The sequence below is a fragment of the Loa loa genome (genome assembly GCF_000183805.2).
Source record: "Loa loa unplaced genomic scaffold supercont3.2, whole genome shotgun sequence".
NCBI lineage: Eukaryota > Metazoa > Nematoda > Chromadorea > Rhabditida > Onchocercidae > Loa > Loa loa.
The window spans coordinates 924,654-937,704 of record NW_018108182.1 but is presented as its reverse complement, the minus strand read 5'-3'; the positions used below and the strand labels follow the sequence as shown (position 1 = coordinate 937,704).

General features: G+C 31.5%; 4 protein-coding genes across 6 annotated transcripts in view; 2 read left to right on the top strand and 2 right to left on the bottom strand.

Annotated features, from left to right (window-relative positions):
- LOAG_16410 (hypothetical protein) overlaps positions 1–1,202 on the top strand; it is a 3,190-nt gene extending 1,988 nt beyond the window's left edge. The window contains exons 5-7 of the mRNA XM_020449062.1: positions 496–590; positions 675–833; positions 1,034–1,202. Of these exons, the coding sequence (XP_020307520.1) occupies positions 496–590; positions 675–833; positions 1,034–1,114 (335 nt within the window). The 3' untranslated portion in view covers positions 1,115–1,202. The remainder of the gene's footprint in view (positions 1–495; positions 591–674; positions 834–1,033) is intronic.
- Positions 1,203–2,747: 1,545 nt separating this feature from the next.
- On the bottom strand, positions 2,748–3,524 carry LOAG_08231 (hypothetical protein; the record flags this gene model as incomplete). Its single annotated transcript, XM_003143763.1, has 2 exons — positions 2,748–2,916; positions 3,373–3,524. The coding sequence occupies 2 exons, from the start codon at positions 3,522–3,524 to the stop codon at positions 2,748–2,750; spliced, it is 321 nt and encodes a 106-aa protein (XP_003143811.1).
- Positions 3,525–4,164: 640 nt separating this feature from the next.
- LOAG_08230 (RNA binding protein) lies at positions 4,165–7,281 on the top strand. 3 transcript variants are annotated; one of them, XM_020447646.1, is made up of 7 exons: positions 4,165–4,387; positions 4,507–4,693; positions 4,791–4,934; positions 5,097–5,188; positions 5,542–5,733; positions 5,975–6,161; positions 7,120–7,281. In XM_020447646.1, the coding sequence occupies exons 1-6, from the start codon at positions 4,280–4,282 to the stop codon at positions 6,140–6,142; spliced, it is 891 nt and encodes a 296-aa protein (XP_020307519.1). In that variant the 5' UTR covers positions 4,165–4,279; the 3' UTR covers positions 6,143–6,161; positions 7,120–7,281. The 3 variants fall into 3 exon arrangements, with proteins under 3 accessions (XP_020307519.1, XP_003143810.1, XP_020307518.1); XM_003143762.2 differs by lacking the exon at positions 7,120–7,281 and having other exon boundaries at positions 5,975–6,413; XM_020447647.1 differs by lacking the exons at positions 4,791–4,934; positions 7,120–7,281 and having other exon boundaries at positions 5,975–6,413.
- On the bottom strand, positions 6,497–13,051 carry LOAG_08229 (aminopeptidase N). The gene is made up of 17 exons (XM_020447645.1): positions 12,993–13,051; positions 12,500–12,613; positions 12,052–12,226; positions 11,683–11,831; positions 11,341–11,505; positions 10,790–10,993; positions 10,339–10,494; positions 9,967–10,083; positions 9,506–9,640; positions 9,290–9,386; positions 9,012–9,140; positions 8,662–8,804; positions 8,500–8,556; positions 8,016–8,126; positions 7,585–7,674; positions 7,308–7,424; positions 6,497–7,031 (listed from the first exon to the last, which is right to left on the bottom strand). Exons 1-17 carry the CDS (start codon positions 12,993–12,995, stop codon positions 6,882–6,884), a joined length of 2,112 nt encoding a protein of 703 aa, XP_020302146.1. The 5' UTR covers positions 12,996–13,051; the 3' UTR covers positions 6,497–6,881.

Sequence of the window (13,051 nt, the reverse complement as noted above, 5' to 3'; positions counted from 1 at the left end):
CCGTATTACTTCTTCTTCTTCTTCTGACAAATGTACTTAGTAAAAAATTGTTAAATTAATTTTTAATTAATTTAATTAATTTAATTAATTCATTCATTCATTCGTTCATTTTTTTTGCAGTTTAATGATAAGAAAATTTCAGATTGGCAACATACTTTATTGTACATACTATTATTTGGCCAATTTTTGGCTGTTTTTGCAATGATTTGCTTTTGTTATTCACAGTCAACAGATGTTAACAGAAATGCTCAATTTTTATTTACAATTTCAATTGGCCTTTCTGGTTTGTATTATTTATTTATTTACCTTTTCCTTGTTTACTTATTTGGTTTGTATTGATTTATACGATTTATTGATCATTATTGATTTATACGATTTATTGATCATTATTGATTTTATACGATTTATTAATCACCATTGATTTTATACGATTTGTTGATCATTGTTGATTTTATACGATTAATAAATCGTATAGAATTGATCATTTCATTTCAGCACTAATCAATATTGGCTGTAATATAACATTTCAAATATTTGCTCACATGCTCGAATATAGATTCTATCATGTTAGTGTTAGTGGTATTTATGAGGTAAGTAAATATTATTGATTTGTAGGAGATATATGGAAAATTTCTTGGTGATATGGAATAATTAAAGTACATTTATAATTTCAGAAGCATGTTGGATATTCATATTTTTTACATCTTATTGATTCCGTTTTACTGGTACTGTCTTTCCTATTTTCATTGGCCTATATGATAATGCTTTATCGATCTGTTGAAAGTAACAGTTCAGTATGGACGACAGGTCAAAGTGCTTTATCAACAAATCAGGTCAACAAATCGTTTGTATTTATTTGTTTGTTTATCTTACTTTTCACACTTTGTTTATCAGAAATTTATTACTTTTTTCCCGGCATTTTTTTTCCTTTTTTTTGTGATTTTGTTAACTTTGCATATTTTCTCATTTATTTATTTTCAAATTTCCCAACAAATGCATTATAAAATATTTGCGGTAAGATCAAAGCTTTCAGGCTTATCAACATTATCATCCGCGTGAAGATCTTTTCGCAATGCGTGCCCTTCCTGAATTGCCTCAAAAATACCGGAAATAATTGCCATATGTAAATTTTATATGCTAACTGTTGTAATTTATCTTGATAAAATATGTATTATACTGGTTTTTGAAACTAATTGTTACGGTCCCTTTTTATGTATAAACTGATCTGTAATTCAGTAATCAATACTTAATAAATCATCGAACTTGTTCAGATTTAATTTGTTAACTATCAAGGCATATGTTCAAATCACGCTTCACTCTTCATTTCAACCGTATTTCATAGATAGATGAATATTTTAAAGTCATCTTCTGTCTGTCTAGAAATAAAACAAAATCAAATTTAAGAAAAAAAAAAAGATGAAAAATGATTTTATCTTATTCAATGTAAATAAAAGTTATGGGAATTTTTGATGACGAAATCGATGAAATATGAGCGGGATAGAAATCACTCGATTGGATAGTTTTAATCAAATAAATTTAGCGACATGAAATTTCGTCCCTCAAATGATGACACTATATTGTCACCTATATGTAAGTAGTATTTTAGAATGAAATGTCACTCTGTTTGTCTGTTTCTATGTGTTTTAAGATCGTCCAATACAACATTATTGCAGCAGAATGTCGTCATTTCGACAGTCATTGGTCATTCTAAATTGATTTCTGTCATAGCTCTTCCCTTTTTAATGAATTTCAGATCATTTTTCTAAAACAAAATATTGAAGTGTTAAAGTTCTATTTTTTAAATCTTTATTTCAATAATTTTAAGTCTCAATTTTTGAATTATAAAGTATAAACTTTTTTTTTGTTTATCTAAATATCCATTACTTTCATTCCTTCCTTTCCTCCCTTCCTTCCCTAAGCTAAAATGATTTTGCTAACATTTCAAAAACTATTCATATTTTACCTGTTCTTTTGCTAATATCCACCAGGTTGAAATCATAAGACAGTAAATAATCGAAAGATTTTCCGTGAACCGTTTATGACGTTGAATGAATTCTCAGACAATTTTTGGACAAATATTTATGCATAAATGAATAATAGTTCACAAAAACAATAGAAAAAAACGAAAAAAGTTTTTTTTTCAGTTAATCATTAATTAGCATAGCTTAATTTATCAGTTCTATGATGTACACGTAAACGTGTAAGAGTGCATAGTTCACGTGATTTTTTGGTTAATCATTAGTTAAGATAGCTTAATTCATCAGTTCTATGATGTACACGTAAACGTGTAAGAGTGCGTAGCTCATATGAAAAACGTGTAGCCTAAATTACGCCAATTTCCCTGTGAATATATTGAAAACTTACATTTCTCACTTTAGTTTTTTGATTTGCATACCGTTAGAGGAAGTGAACTTTGATTTGAATTTAATAAACAAATCAGTTACTCCACATAGATTATTGATACTTGCATGCATTGTTGCACCATAACATGCTGCAATCTTTGTTCCCTTAAATATTTTCGAAATGAAATTAGGCAATTGAATTTGTCAATACCTTCAAAATGCGTGGGATTGTTTTTGTCACATACCTCCGGCAGTTTCATTTTTCCACTGACTTGTTAGGCATGTCATATGCTTCTTTCATTTCATATGTATCAAATAATTTGCTAAGCAAGGTGACATTCATTTTTTGTTTTGTTGTCAAGGAGACCTCTACTTTTTAAACATTTCAGCATTTAGTTACAGCTTTCATAATTCCCCGTACTCCGTTTTTACTTTTCCACTTTGGAAAAATCCGGTTTTTTTCTTTACAACTTGAAACTCTTTTTTACTTTCCTGATATCTTACCGGAATTGAAATCATCATAAACTGCATGTGTCTATCTGTTCTATATAGTTCAACTAGATCTATTTCCTCTCTAAAAAACCTGTCTTGAATTTCTTGATCAGGAAAGATATGTCATGCTTCTTGAGAATTTAACTTTTTTATCCGGCTGAAAAAACTGTAGAAAGCAATTGTCGAGCTATTGCTGTTAATTGTTTAGGAAAAGAAAAATCAATGGAATGCTTTAGCTTTCCAATTTCGCGTTTCTTTGATTACTGTAATAAATTTTACTAACAATAAGGAGATTCTATTAGCAATTTCCAGAAATTCTTTCAATGAGTAGTGTTTATTTCAGTTATGTGACATTCATTAGTTGAAAAACATTGGATTTATACTTCGATTTTGTCAAAATTCAACATCGTCTTTCAAAACTGGCACTTAATTAGCATATTTGATAGACTTAAGAACTTCAACTGAGCTTATTCCTCCTATCGTTCAATTTCGAATTATTTCGTAAAAGTTTGAAATCCACTTTAATTTGCATTCATACACTTTGAACCATATGAAATAGAATACCACGTTAAGAACAGAATCACTGGTCAGCGGATGTCCATCTCTTGTCATTATTGTGATCATCGGATGTCCATCTCTTGTCATTATTGTGATCACCGGATGTCCATCTCTTGTCATCATTGTGGTCATCGGATGTCCATCTCTTGCATTGTTTAATTTACAGTTGATTAGTTATTGATTTATGTAAACATATTGAAATAGATGGATTCTTCTTTAAGGAAGAAACAATCACCATTCTATTCTAATATGAATATCGAATACCAAAATAATCATTATTTGATATGTAGATCATCTCTTAACCTTTAATTTTTCTTCAGCTTTCATGAGAGAATAAGGGATCAAAGGTCACAATTTTAGGACACAGTTTTAATACTATCAAATATTTTCCACTTTAAATTTGGATACCATTTAAATTTTTTATCCTTCAAAATTCACTGTCACTTTTTCCATGTTGAATTAGCCTATTTTACTTATTGAAAACTTATCTCACAGAACTTTCCATTCTTTTTCATCACCGTACCTTTTCATTTATAGCTGTTCTATCAATTAGCATAATCCGCTTTGTAATTACCTGTGAACTGCTTTATTCAACTTTTAATAACCTTATTTACCAAATGCAGAAGTTTTATTTACTCATTTCATCAGATGTCTGTTGCAAAAGTTTTTAAATTAAGATCGGACATTTCATTGACCATTGGTTAGTATGTTCTTCTTGTATTGCAATTTAATGCTTACTGTCCCACTTGCATTCTTTTGATGTTTTTATTCTTTGTAGGATTTTCCATTGAATCATTCTACGATCATAAAATGATCATACAGAATACTGTCAACAAATTTTGGAAAATAATTTAAAAAATCTGGAAATTTTTTTTTCTTCAAAAAAGATGTTGGACTGGTCAAATCCATTGCTAAAAGCGCAGGCTATAGCCTTTGCCCCTTTATGCATTGGCAATCTGTTTATGTTTATCGCTTTATTGACTCCTGCATGGCAGGTAATTTCAAGTTTTTCTTGTTATTTCTATTTTTAACTTCTGGCTGTTTTGGCTAAATGATCTATTTTTCATATTGGAAATGCATGATAACTAATAAATTCAAAACAAATAAATTCAAGGTGGCAGAGGATACAGATGCCCATCGATATATGCAAAGTGGTTTATGGATGTACTGTCCCGGTGGTGTACCTTGTTGGTATATTTTTAGTGATAACCTGATTAACTATTACGAAAAAGTAGATGTTTGCCGATTCCTTTTAATTGGTGACTGTCGTAAAAAACTCATCAAGACACCATATTTCTTTGGTAAGTTTGGATCGTACAATATCTCAGTTCAAAAACTTTTTTTTTAATTAATATCAAATTTTGCAATAGCTTTTTAGGAATTTGCATATGTTTTCAGGATGGCATTATGCCGTTCTAATTCTCTTATTGTTCGCCTTGGCATTTAGCCTCATCGCTACAGGATTCCTCATACTTGGTGTATATCGAAGTAGCAAAGTTCGATTATTTACAATCATCTTCATTCTGTTCACCTTCTTATCCTGTAAGCTAATGAATCCCACTTAAAGATACAGGATGCTGAAATTGTGAACATTGCTTGAAATATTGAGGCATCTGTTAGCTTTTCTATATTAGCACTAAATTAGTTGTACCGATAATACATATTACACATTTAATTAACAATTGAACTTATGATCATTTTCAGTCCTGTTCTCATCAGTTGGATTAGCTGTTTTCGTGATTAATGCCGAAATGTTGGAATCGCGTTTTCTGATTGGTGTCAAAAATACATTCAAGGTGTGTTTGATATATTTTAAATCATTTATGTTTTAAACGAGAATGTAACCAAGTTAATGTTTTGGTATTTAGATTAAATATTATTAATGCCTATATCGTCGAAACGTTTAAAGCTGTTTATTTTTCCCAAACTAAAGAGAAAATTCATAATTCGTTGATACTCTCATGATAAAAACAAAAAAAAGAAAAACTGTGAATCAAGAAATGATACATAGCTTTTATTGACTTTAAAATCCAGATATTCACTTGTTTTAGCAATATGTAAATATTTAAACTTCTCATTCGTAATTGATTGATAAAGAAACACCTAGATTAACGAAATTGCAAAGAATTCAAACAAATCTTTACTTCAGAAAGAATACGGTTATTCGTTCTACCTTGCTGGATTAGCATGCATGTTTCTAATGTTTGGTTTATTGGCTGGCGTTATGGTAATGAGTTATATATTTCTCACGAAAAGCGGGCGCAGTTACGTAAAAGAAGCAAAACTCAAAAACTCTAGTCCACCATCATGGCGATCGTTTATGGGCATAAAGGAACCGGAGGTGATTTCAGTTATTTTACCCGAGTACATTTCTACAAAAACTTCAATCCAAAATTTGCCAAGGATTTTAAGATCGGAAAAGTAGCTTGGTGGATGTTGTTCATGATTAAATTGACTAATACAATTTCAGCAAAACACTCCGATTCTAGTTTAGTTGATTTGGTTTTTCCGCCAAGTCAGTCGCAAAAAAATTGCAAAACCTTATATATTATTAGCTCTCATATAAACAGTTTTCGTTTTAGAGCACAACAAAACGTCCTAGCAGTCAAACAAGTTCATACCCGACGATTCCGGTTTTCCAAAATGTCTTCGAACATCCACCACGACCAGGCAGTAACACAGCATCACAGTCGGTAACACCATTACCGCCAGAATATATGTCAACAACCAGAACATTCTTCAGCTACTAATAATGCATAATGACCAAATGTAATTTTCCCAGCATTTCTTGTAAATAAAATATGAAGGAAATCATGCCTCTTCTCACGTTCAGTAGTTATAGTCAAGCGCGTTTATACTCAACAAGTTTCTTTGTGTTAGCCTCCTAACAAAGCCCAAAAAACTCTTTTTGTAATATAGCGTACAAAGTCAAACTTGAAATGCGACCGAAGTTTATTGAATAAAGCAAGAAACAAATGCTAGTCAGCAAATAAAACAAACATTTCAACTCAACAACAACTGACTTTTGAAAAGTTTTTAAATGCGTTTATTTTTGTCTGCAAAAAGATCTGAAAAAATCAACAAAATTTAAAAAACATTATAAAATATGGAATTTAAAATGCTAGGTGCACGAGATAAAAGAATTCCCTTACCATTCAACGCTTCCTGATTGGAAGTCACAGAAACCAAGTAAATTTTTTACGAATATATAACTTAAAAATATTGAAAGTTTCAACAAGGCATACTAGAGGCGAAAAAACAAGAAAAGAGATAGTAAAATAACGAACATTTTGAAGGAGTAAAAAAACGCAGCTGAAATTCATTGGAGGGCTTAATGTAAATTATTTTATCCTTAATTCTAGACACGAACAAGTTTTTTATATTCCTCTCCGGAACATCAAAATTAATTTCAAAAATAGTCCAAAGAAATACTAATCAAAAAGCAAAAAATAACCGGAGTTCAATCTCTGCATGTGGGAAAGAACTGGTTCAGAAATCTGCAGCAGCAAGATATTCATTGATAACGTCTGCGTTGCGCTTCAACAATTGCTCGTTCAAATGCACTGATTCCATGATTTGCCGCGTGGTGCGATTAAGCGTTCGAGCTTCATCTGCTTCTAGACACGAGCAAACAAAGTCCTGAATTGGAAGTGGAGACTTGTTATTAAACTAACTTTGAAATTTAGTTATTAAACTAACTTTAAATCTAACTTTAGCTCTTGTTCAGGCATAATCGAATTAAAATAAAAATGGGCGTCTTAAAGAAGAGAAGAAGTACGCCAAACATACATCTGTCGATTTATCAATGGTGTGGTCTCAACATCTTGCCGAAAATGTTAGCAATTCATTATGGGATTCTGACTTGTCAATCGTACGTTAATTATATGTAATTTTCAGCAGTGATTGATTAATTACCTCAACTTCTTTTACCATTACACTAGAGCACTGACAATCAGCACTAGTTCTGTAACAATGCTGGAAAAGCGAACTATTTGCACCACCAAATTTTTGAAGCAGTAGTTTGGTAGAATCCTGAAAAAGAATCACACTGTAGGAAAAGTGCAATATTTGCGAAAATAAAAACAGTAATTTCCATTATCCCTTTAAGTACAGTAAGAAAAACTTTTTGAAATTCTCCAAGTGCTAAAAAGTATCAAGAATCGTAACGTTTTTCAAAAACCAAAGTACTCACCTTGAAATATTTCCACACAAAATCTTGCCCCGACTTATTCACACATGCACCATAGAAGAGATAAATGATATCTTGCGGACGAACTTTGCCCTAAACCATTACTTTTTATTGATGAGCTTTAAAGTAACATCTTTATAATAATGGGATATGAAAATCAAAATTACTACATAACAAAGCAAGAAAAAAAAAGACAAAGATGTTCCATGAAAATTTTTCCAAACGTCAGAGTTTCCCTCTCAACAACGAAATAAGAATTCTAAATAAAGTATATCTAGGACTGGATTTACTAAACCTGTTTTCTAATATTTATATATTTAAAAACTGCATAGAGGTGCATAATAATCACCAAAGAATATTACTGACAAGCATTATCCTAATAGGAATCACAATAACAATAATTCAAGATGACTAATATAAATAAAGAATATTACATTTTTAATGCCGTATTCGAAAACTTCCTTCAATAAATCTACATCGGATGTTTGCGGCATCGCCACAATGCAATTTCGCTCTACTTCACCGAATCCTGCAGTTTCGTAAATCTGCAAGACTATTTTAAAACATCTGTTAAGAAAATCAAGGAACAACAGACAAAGAATGTTATATTTTAAAACTTACTGACATGCAATAGCAATCAGACTTCAGTCATTCGCCGTTACACTGAGTGTGTCACTATAAACTGCACTATTCAAAAAATGCAATTGAGTTTCAATGATCCGTTTTATTAGAATCCTTTTCCGATATAAAAAGAAATAAGATTTGGTATTCTAATGAGAAATAAGGTTTATACTTCAAGTTAAAGTTCCCCATCAGGCAGAAGGATTCGCTATCAACGGATTACAGAAATAAAATCATGTTGGATGCGGCAAGCAAAAAGTCTTCCTCAAATTAAAAATAAAATTAAAAATGGTTAACCTCTTTCAGTTCTTGAAATCCCTCTTTACCATAATGCCTTCCCATCATTCCGTATATCTGAAAAAAATCAAATATTTTATGACAAAGTATTGAAATTAAATTTCCTTTTTAAAAAATGAGTGTTAATTTCATCCCATGAAAAAATCTTGTTTACAAACATACCGTAAGTCGCAAATCTGGATGAAGCTCAGTTTTATTTCTGAAATGTTCTAGAAACTTCTCTCTAGCTGCTTTAATAGTTTCTTCATGGTCGCAACGACCTAATCGACCAAGAATTAACGCTCGCAATAATGCTATTTGGGAATCTGAAGAGGTTTCACAGGAAAAAAACGTATGGAATGGTCTTTCTGTAATCTCTAGAAAAACCAATTTTTAAACAGCAGCAAAGTTTATAAGCAAAAATTACTCTTGTATGGTAAAAATACAGAAATTCCTTCCTCGAATGTCAAAATACTGAGTGCCTTTTCGAACTGCTCTTCGCTATTAAAAAATGCACATTTTCTTAAACGTACCTTCATTCGGTTTAGCTTCCCAACCAAGTCGATTTGCCACTGGTATTAAAATTTTAACAATAAATTTATTAAATTTCGAACGCATAATGGGGTCATAATGTGATAATACATTCGACAACGCAGAAATGCCTGAAACTTCTCTCTATATTCTGTAAAAGAAATAAATCAGACAGTTCATTTTTAAAACTAATATTCGGTTTATAACTTTATAATCTTTAAAATTATAAATTTCTACAACAAAATGGTCCATAATGCATTGTTTTTCAAAGAAACTTTACCTGAATCAAGAGTACTCCACACTGTGTAGTCATCTTCATTTGAGGATGATTCAAGCAATGACAAAAACTGTTTTGCTGATTGTCGTCCAGACTTCACCTAAAAACTGTTTCTTTTGATCCATATACTATAAATGTCTTAATATTATTAAGAAATTGGTCAAAGCCTAGATATCCATAGAAAACAGAACTTATCTAACAAAGGAAAAAAGTACTTACCAGTGCAAATATATCGTTTGCAATGCCAAATCGGTCAAGTACGGGAATCTTTTTGGTTGCAAAGTCAGGTAAAAGCGCTTGTAACATATCATTTGAATATAAAACACGATAAAAACCTGTAGTTCCGACATTCAGCTATAACATATTTTTTTAAATAAAACTTCATAAAGAGGACTTACTGAACACACATTAGTGCAATCTGCCTGCCTTTACCACATCAATTTCGAAAATTAGTACTGTAGCGCTTGAACAGGATCTACACAACATTGATGAATGAATATTACAAAACACAATATTTCATTCGTAATCAAATAAGACTAAGGCTGCCAACACCGCTGACAAATTGTTCAGATAAAGGAGCTCAACAAAAAATCCACAAGCAAACACTTTGCCAATACTGTTCAAAATAAAAGCGTTGTAACGTCTTTAATATAATTATTATTTAAGTGCATGTATATTACCTTTATCCAGTCCTTAGGGTCTACATCATTAATCGTAACATCGTGCTCAAATTCTTTCAACAGAACTCTTTCTTTTATTTTATCCGGTTCAGATGATACGGAGATCGTGATTGGAATCTGTACGTGATTTTCACAATTAAAATTAGACCTTAAAATACCCAATCGTGCAAATATACGTATACCCGTTAATCATAATTATTTTTTAATTTTTACACATCGACTGTCCATCAAACTTATCAACCGATGAAAGTAATGGCACTATCAGTCCACCCGTGAAAGTAGCTTATATAGATAAATCTAAATACAGGAAACTCCGCAAGTAATGAAATATTACATGATGAAACTACTTATTGAAAAACAACTGAAACCAACCTGCCATAGCGAGTTTTTTTCATCAGTAGTGCCATCAGCGAGAAATCTTTTCTGATTCATTTTTATGATTCTTTTCTTTCCATTAATTTCCTGACTAACACTAACAAGAGGATAACCCATTTGTTTTGTCCATGTTGACATTAACGTTTCAATGTCCTGAATTTTTAGATACCAAGAGTGTTCTCATAAAGATTTCATGTGCCCGAAATTCGTTGCTCAAATTCACATGCTCAAAAAATTATTGAAATAAAAATTTGACAGCTATTATAAGAAGTAAATAGAAAACTTATCTTTGTTTATTTTATGCATGTTATGTTCCTTCAAACAGATTATCTGTACCAAAAAGAAAAGTCAGTAACCCAGTCGACCAGAAAATCGAGTGAATTTTAGTTCTCAGTGCTCAAAATAAAAAAAAAAATAAATAAATAGGAAAAAGGATTACGAAGCTTACCTGACCGGAAGCTTCACTCAGCGCATTCCACAAATCAGTAGTGACTGCATTGCTGTATTGGAACCTCGTAAGGTATATCCGTAACCCTTTTTGGAATATCTCTTCACCCAAATAATTGCACAACATTCGGTTGATTGAATTTGATTTCGCGTACGTTATATTATCATAGATTTCATCCATTTCATTAGGATTATCTATTTCAACCTAGAAAGCTAGGTACATTTTTATGAATCTCAAGTATTTGTTTGCCCGACAAATATATTTTTTTATCGAATTTCGAGAACTCATAAAAATCTTCATTTATGCATTTTTCGTGAGAAAATAACTATCTTATTGAGAATTTGAAGGATAGTCTATAGTCTGTTGATCCCACTATTTAACCACATGATAAGGAGCTTTACAACGACTTATTGCTGTTTTGAACTGCAACCGAGTTCCCATTTTTATCTTTAGAATATATCAAGACTCCTTTATTGTTCTTTAAATTCCTTAAAGTGAAAAGCAAATATGAAAAACAATACATACACTGACACATGCTCACAGAGACAAACCTCGATCGGATGAGAGCTTCGCAAAGCATCTAAGTCAAAGCCTGATGCAAGCTCATCATTAACAAAATGAAGCCATATTTTAAAATCCGGATAATTAACACCAACAAACATGTACTCCATAAACGAAGCGAAACCTTCTTTTAACCACAGATCGGTCCACCATTTCTGTTAAATATTAAATTACATTGGAGCTTAACCAAATTATCTAAAATCCATACCATAATAATTTCGCAAACTAAGCGTACTAATCTGCTCGAATAGAATTCATACGTTATGTAAATTCAGACGAAAAACTGAGACTTAAACTGCATTGTACCAATCAATTAATTTAAACCAACCAACCATTGTGACAAGATCACCAAACCAAAGATGAGCAAGTTCATGAGCGACAACGAGTGCGATACGAGATTTTTGTCGTGTAGAAGATTTGGCTGGATCAACCAGTAATGCTACCTCGCGATATGTTACCAAGCCCCAGTTTTCCATGGCACCTAAAAACATACTTGGGAAAATTAAAAATTTAAAAGACTTAATATAACCAACATTAAGCGCCATTAAATGACTCCCCGTTCGTTTAATTAATGATGAATTTCAACTGAATCATTCGACAGGTGATTGATCAATTTAGTTACAATTAATTTACAGTTGGTTTCTTATGTTAACTTCAATCTTTAAAACCTTTCAAATTAATGTGGAAGGTAAAATTATTACCCATGCTGAAATCGGGAATGGCTACGAGGTCACATTTGGGTAATGGATAATCGATACCAAACCATTTACTGTACCAATCTAGCGCTTTTATTCCAACTTCTAGAGAAAATTCGCCCTGGTTCTTCTTACCTGCCACTGTATATATTCGTACCAAACAATCTCCGTTTGTTTTACCCTATAAAGAATTTTGTTAACAACTAGAATAAGTTACTTGATTTCTAAATGAGCGTTAAAACATCCTACAAACATGGTTTAAGACTCATAACTTCTGCAAATGTTCCTGCCAATTTTATTGAAAAACAAATATTTAAATAATAAGCTTCTAAAAAAAACTGAAAATCAATAAGGCCATTAAAGTCAGAAAGGTTATACTGTTTATTTACAATAAATTTTGTGCGTAACTTTAGCAATCTGAAAAAAAAATAGAAAAATTATGAGCATCACCCACCTCGATATACTCCAGCTGACCGACAGCAAACGCAACAAGATATGTTGACATTAATGGAGTAGTTGCGAATTTCACCACCTTTTTATTGTCTACCTTTGTTTCGCTTATAACATTCTGCAGTTTATAAGTGTAAATTACATGAATAAAGTACTCGCAAAATCTCGTTGGACTGTCGAAATCAAGAGGATACAATTTCTAAGGTCCCACAAACTATGAATATGAACCAATTTATAATGATATGCGAATGCAGTTATCAACATATTCACCCCGATAAAGTCCCCGAAGTGACAGAGTTTCGCTATCGTTTATCAGTTATTTTACTTCCATTTTTTAAAATCTCGGAAATATTGGAAATCATGAAATTGTAATCTGTTAATCCATTCAGAGAACTGTAAACGCCCAAAATTTTCAAGCTGACTGCGGAATAAATTTCAATACTTTTTTAAAACAAAATCAAGTTCTAAAAACACATTAAAATGGAAATAATGGTCACCATATTCGAAAGTGCTGTAAGTCCTTCATCCACTATAAGTGTAACATCGAACTTTGCTT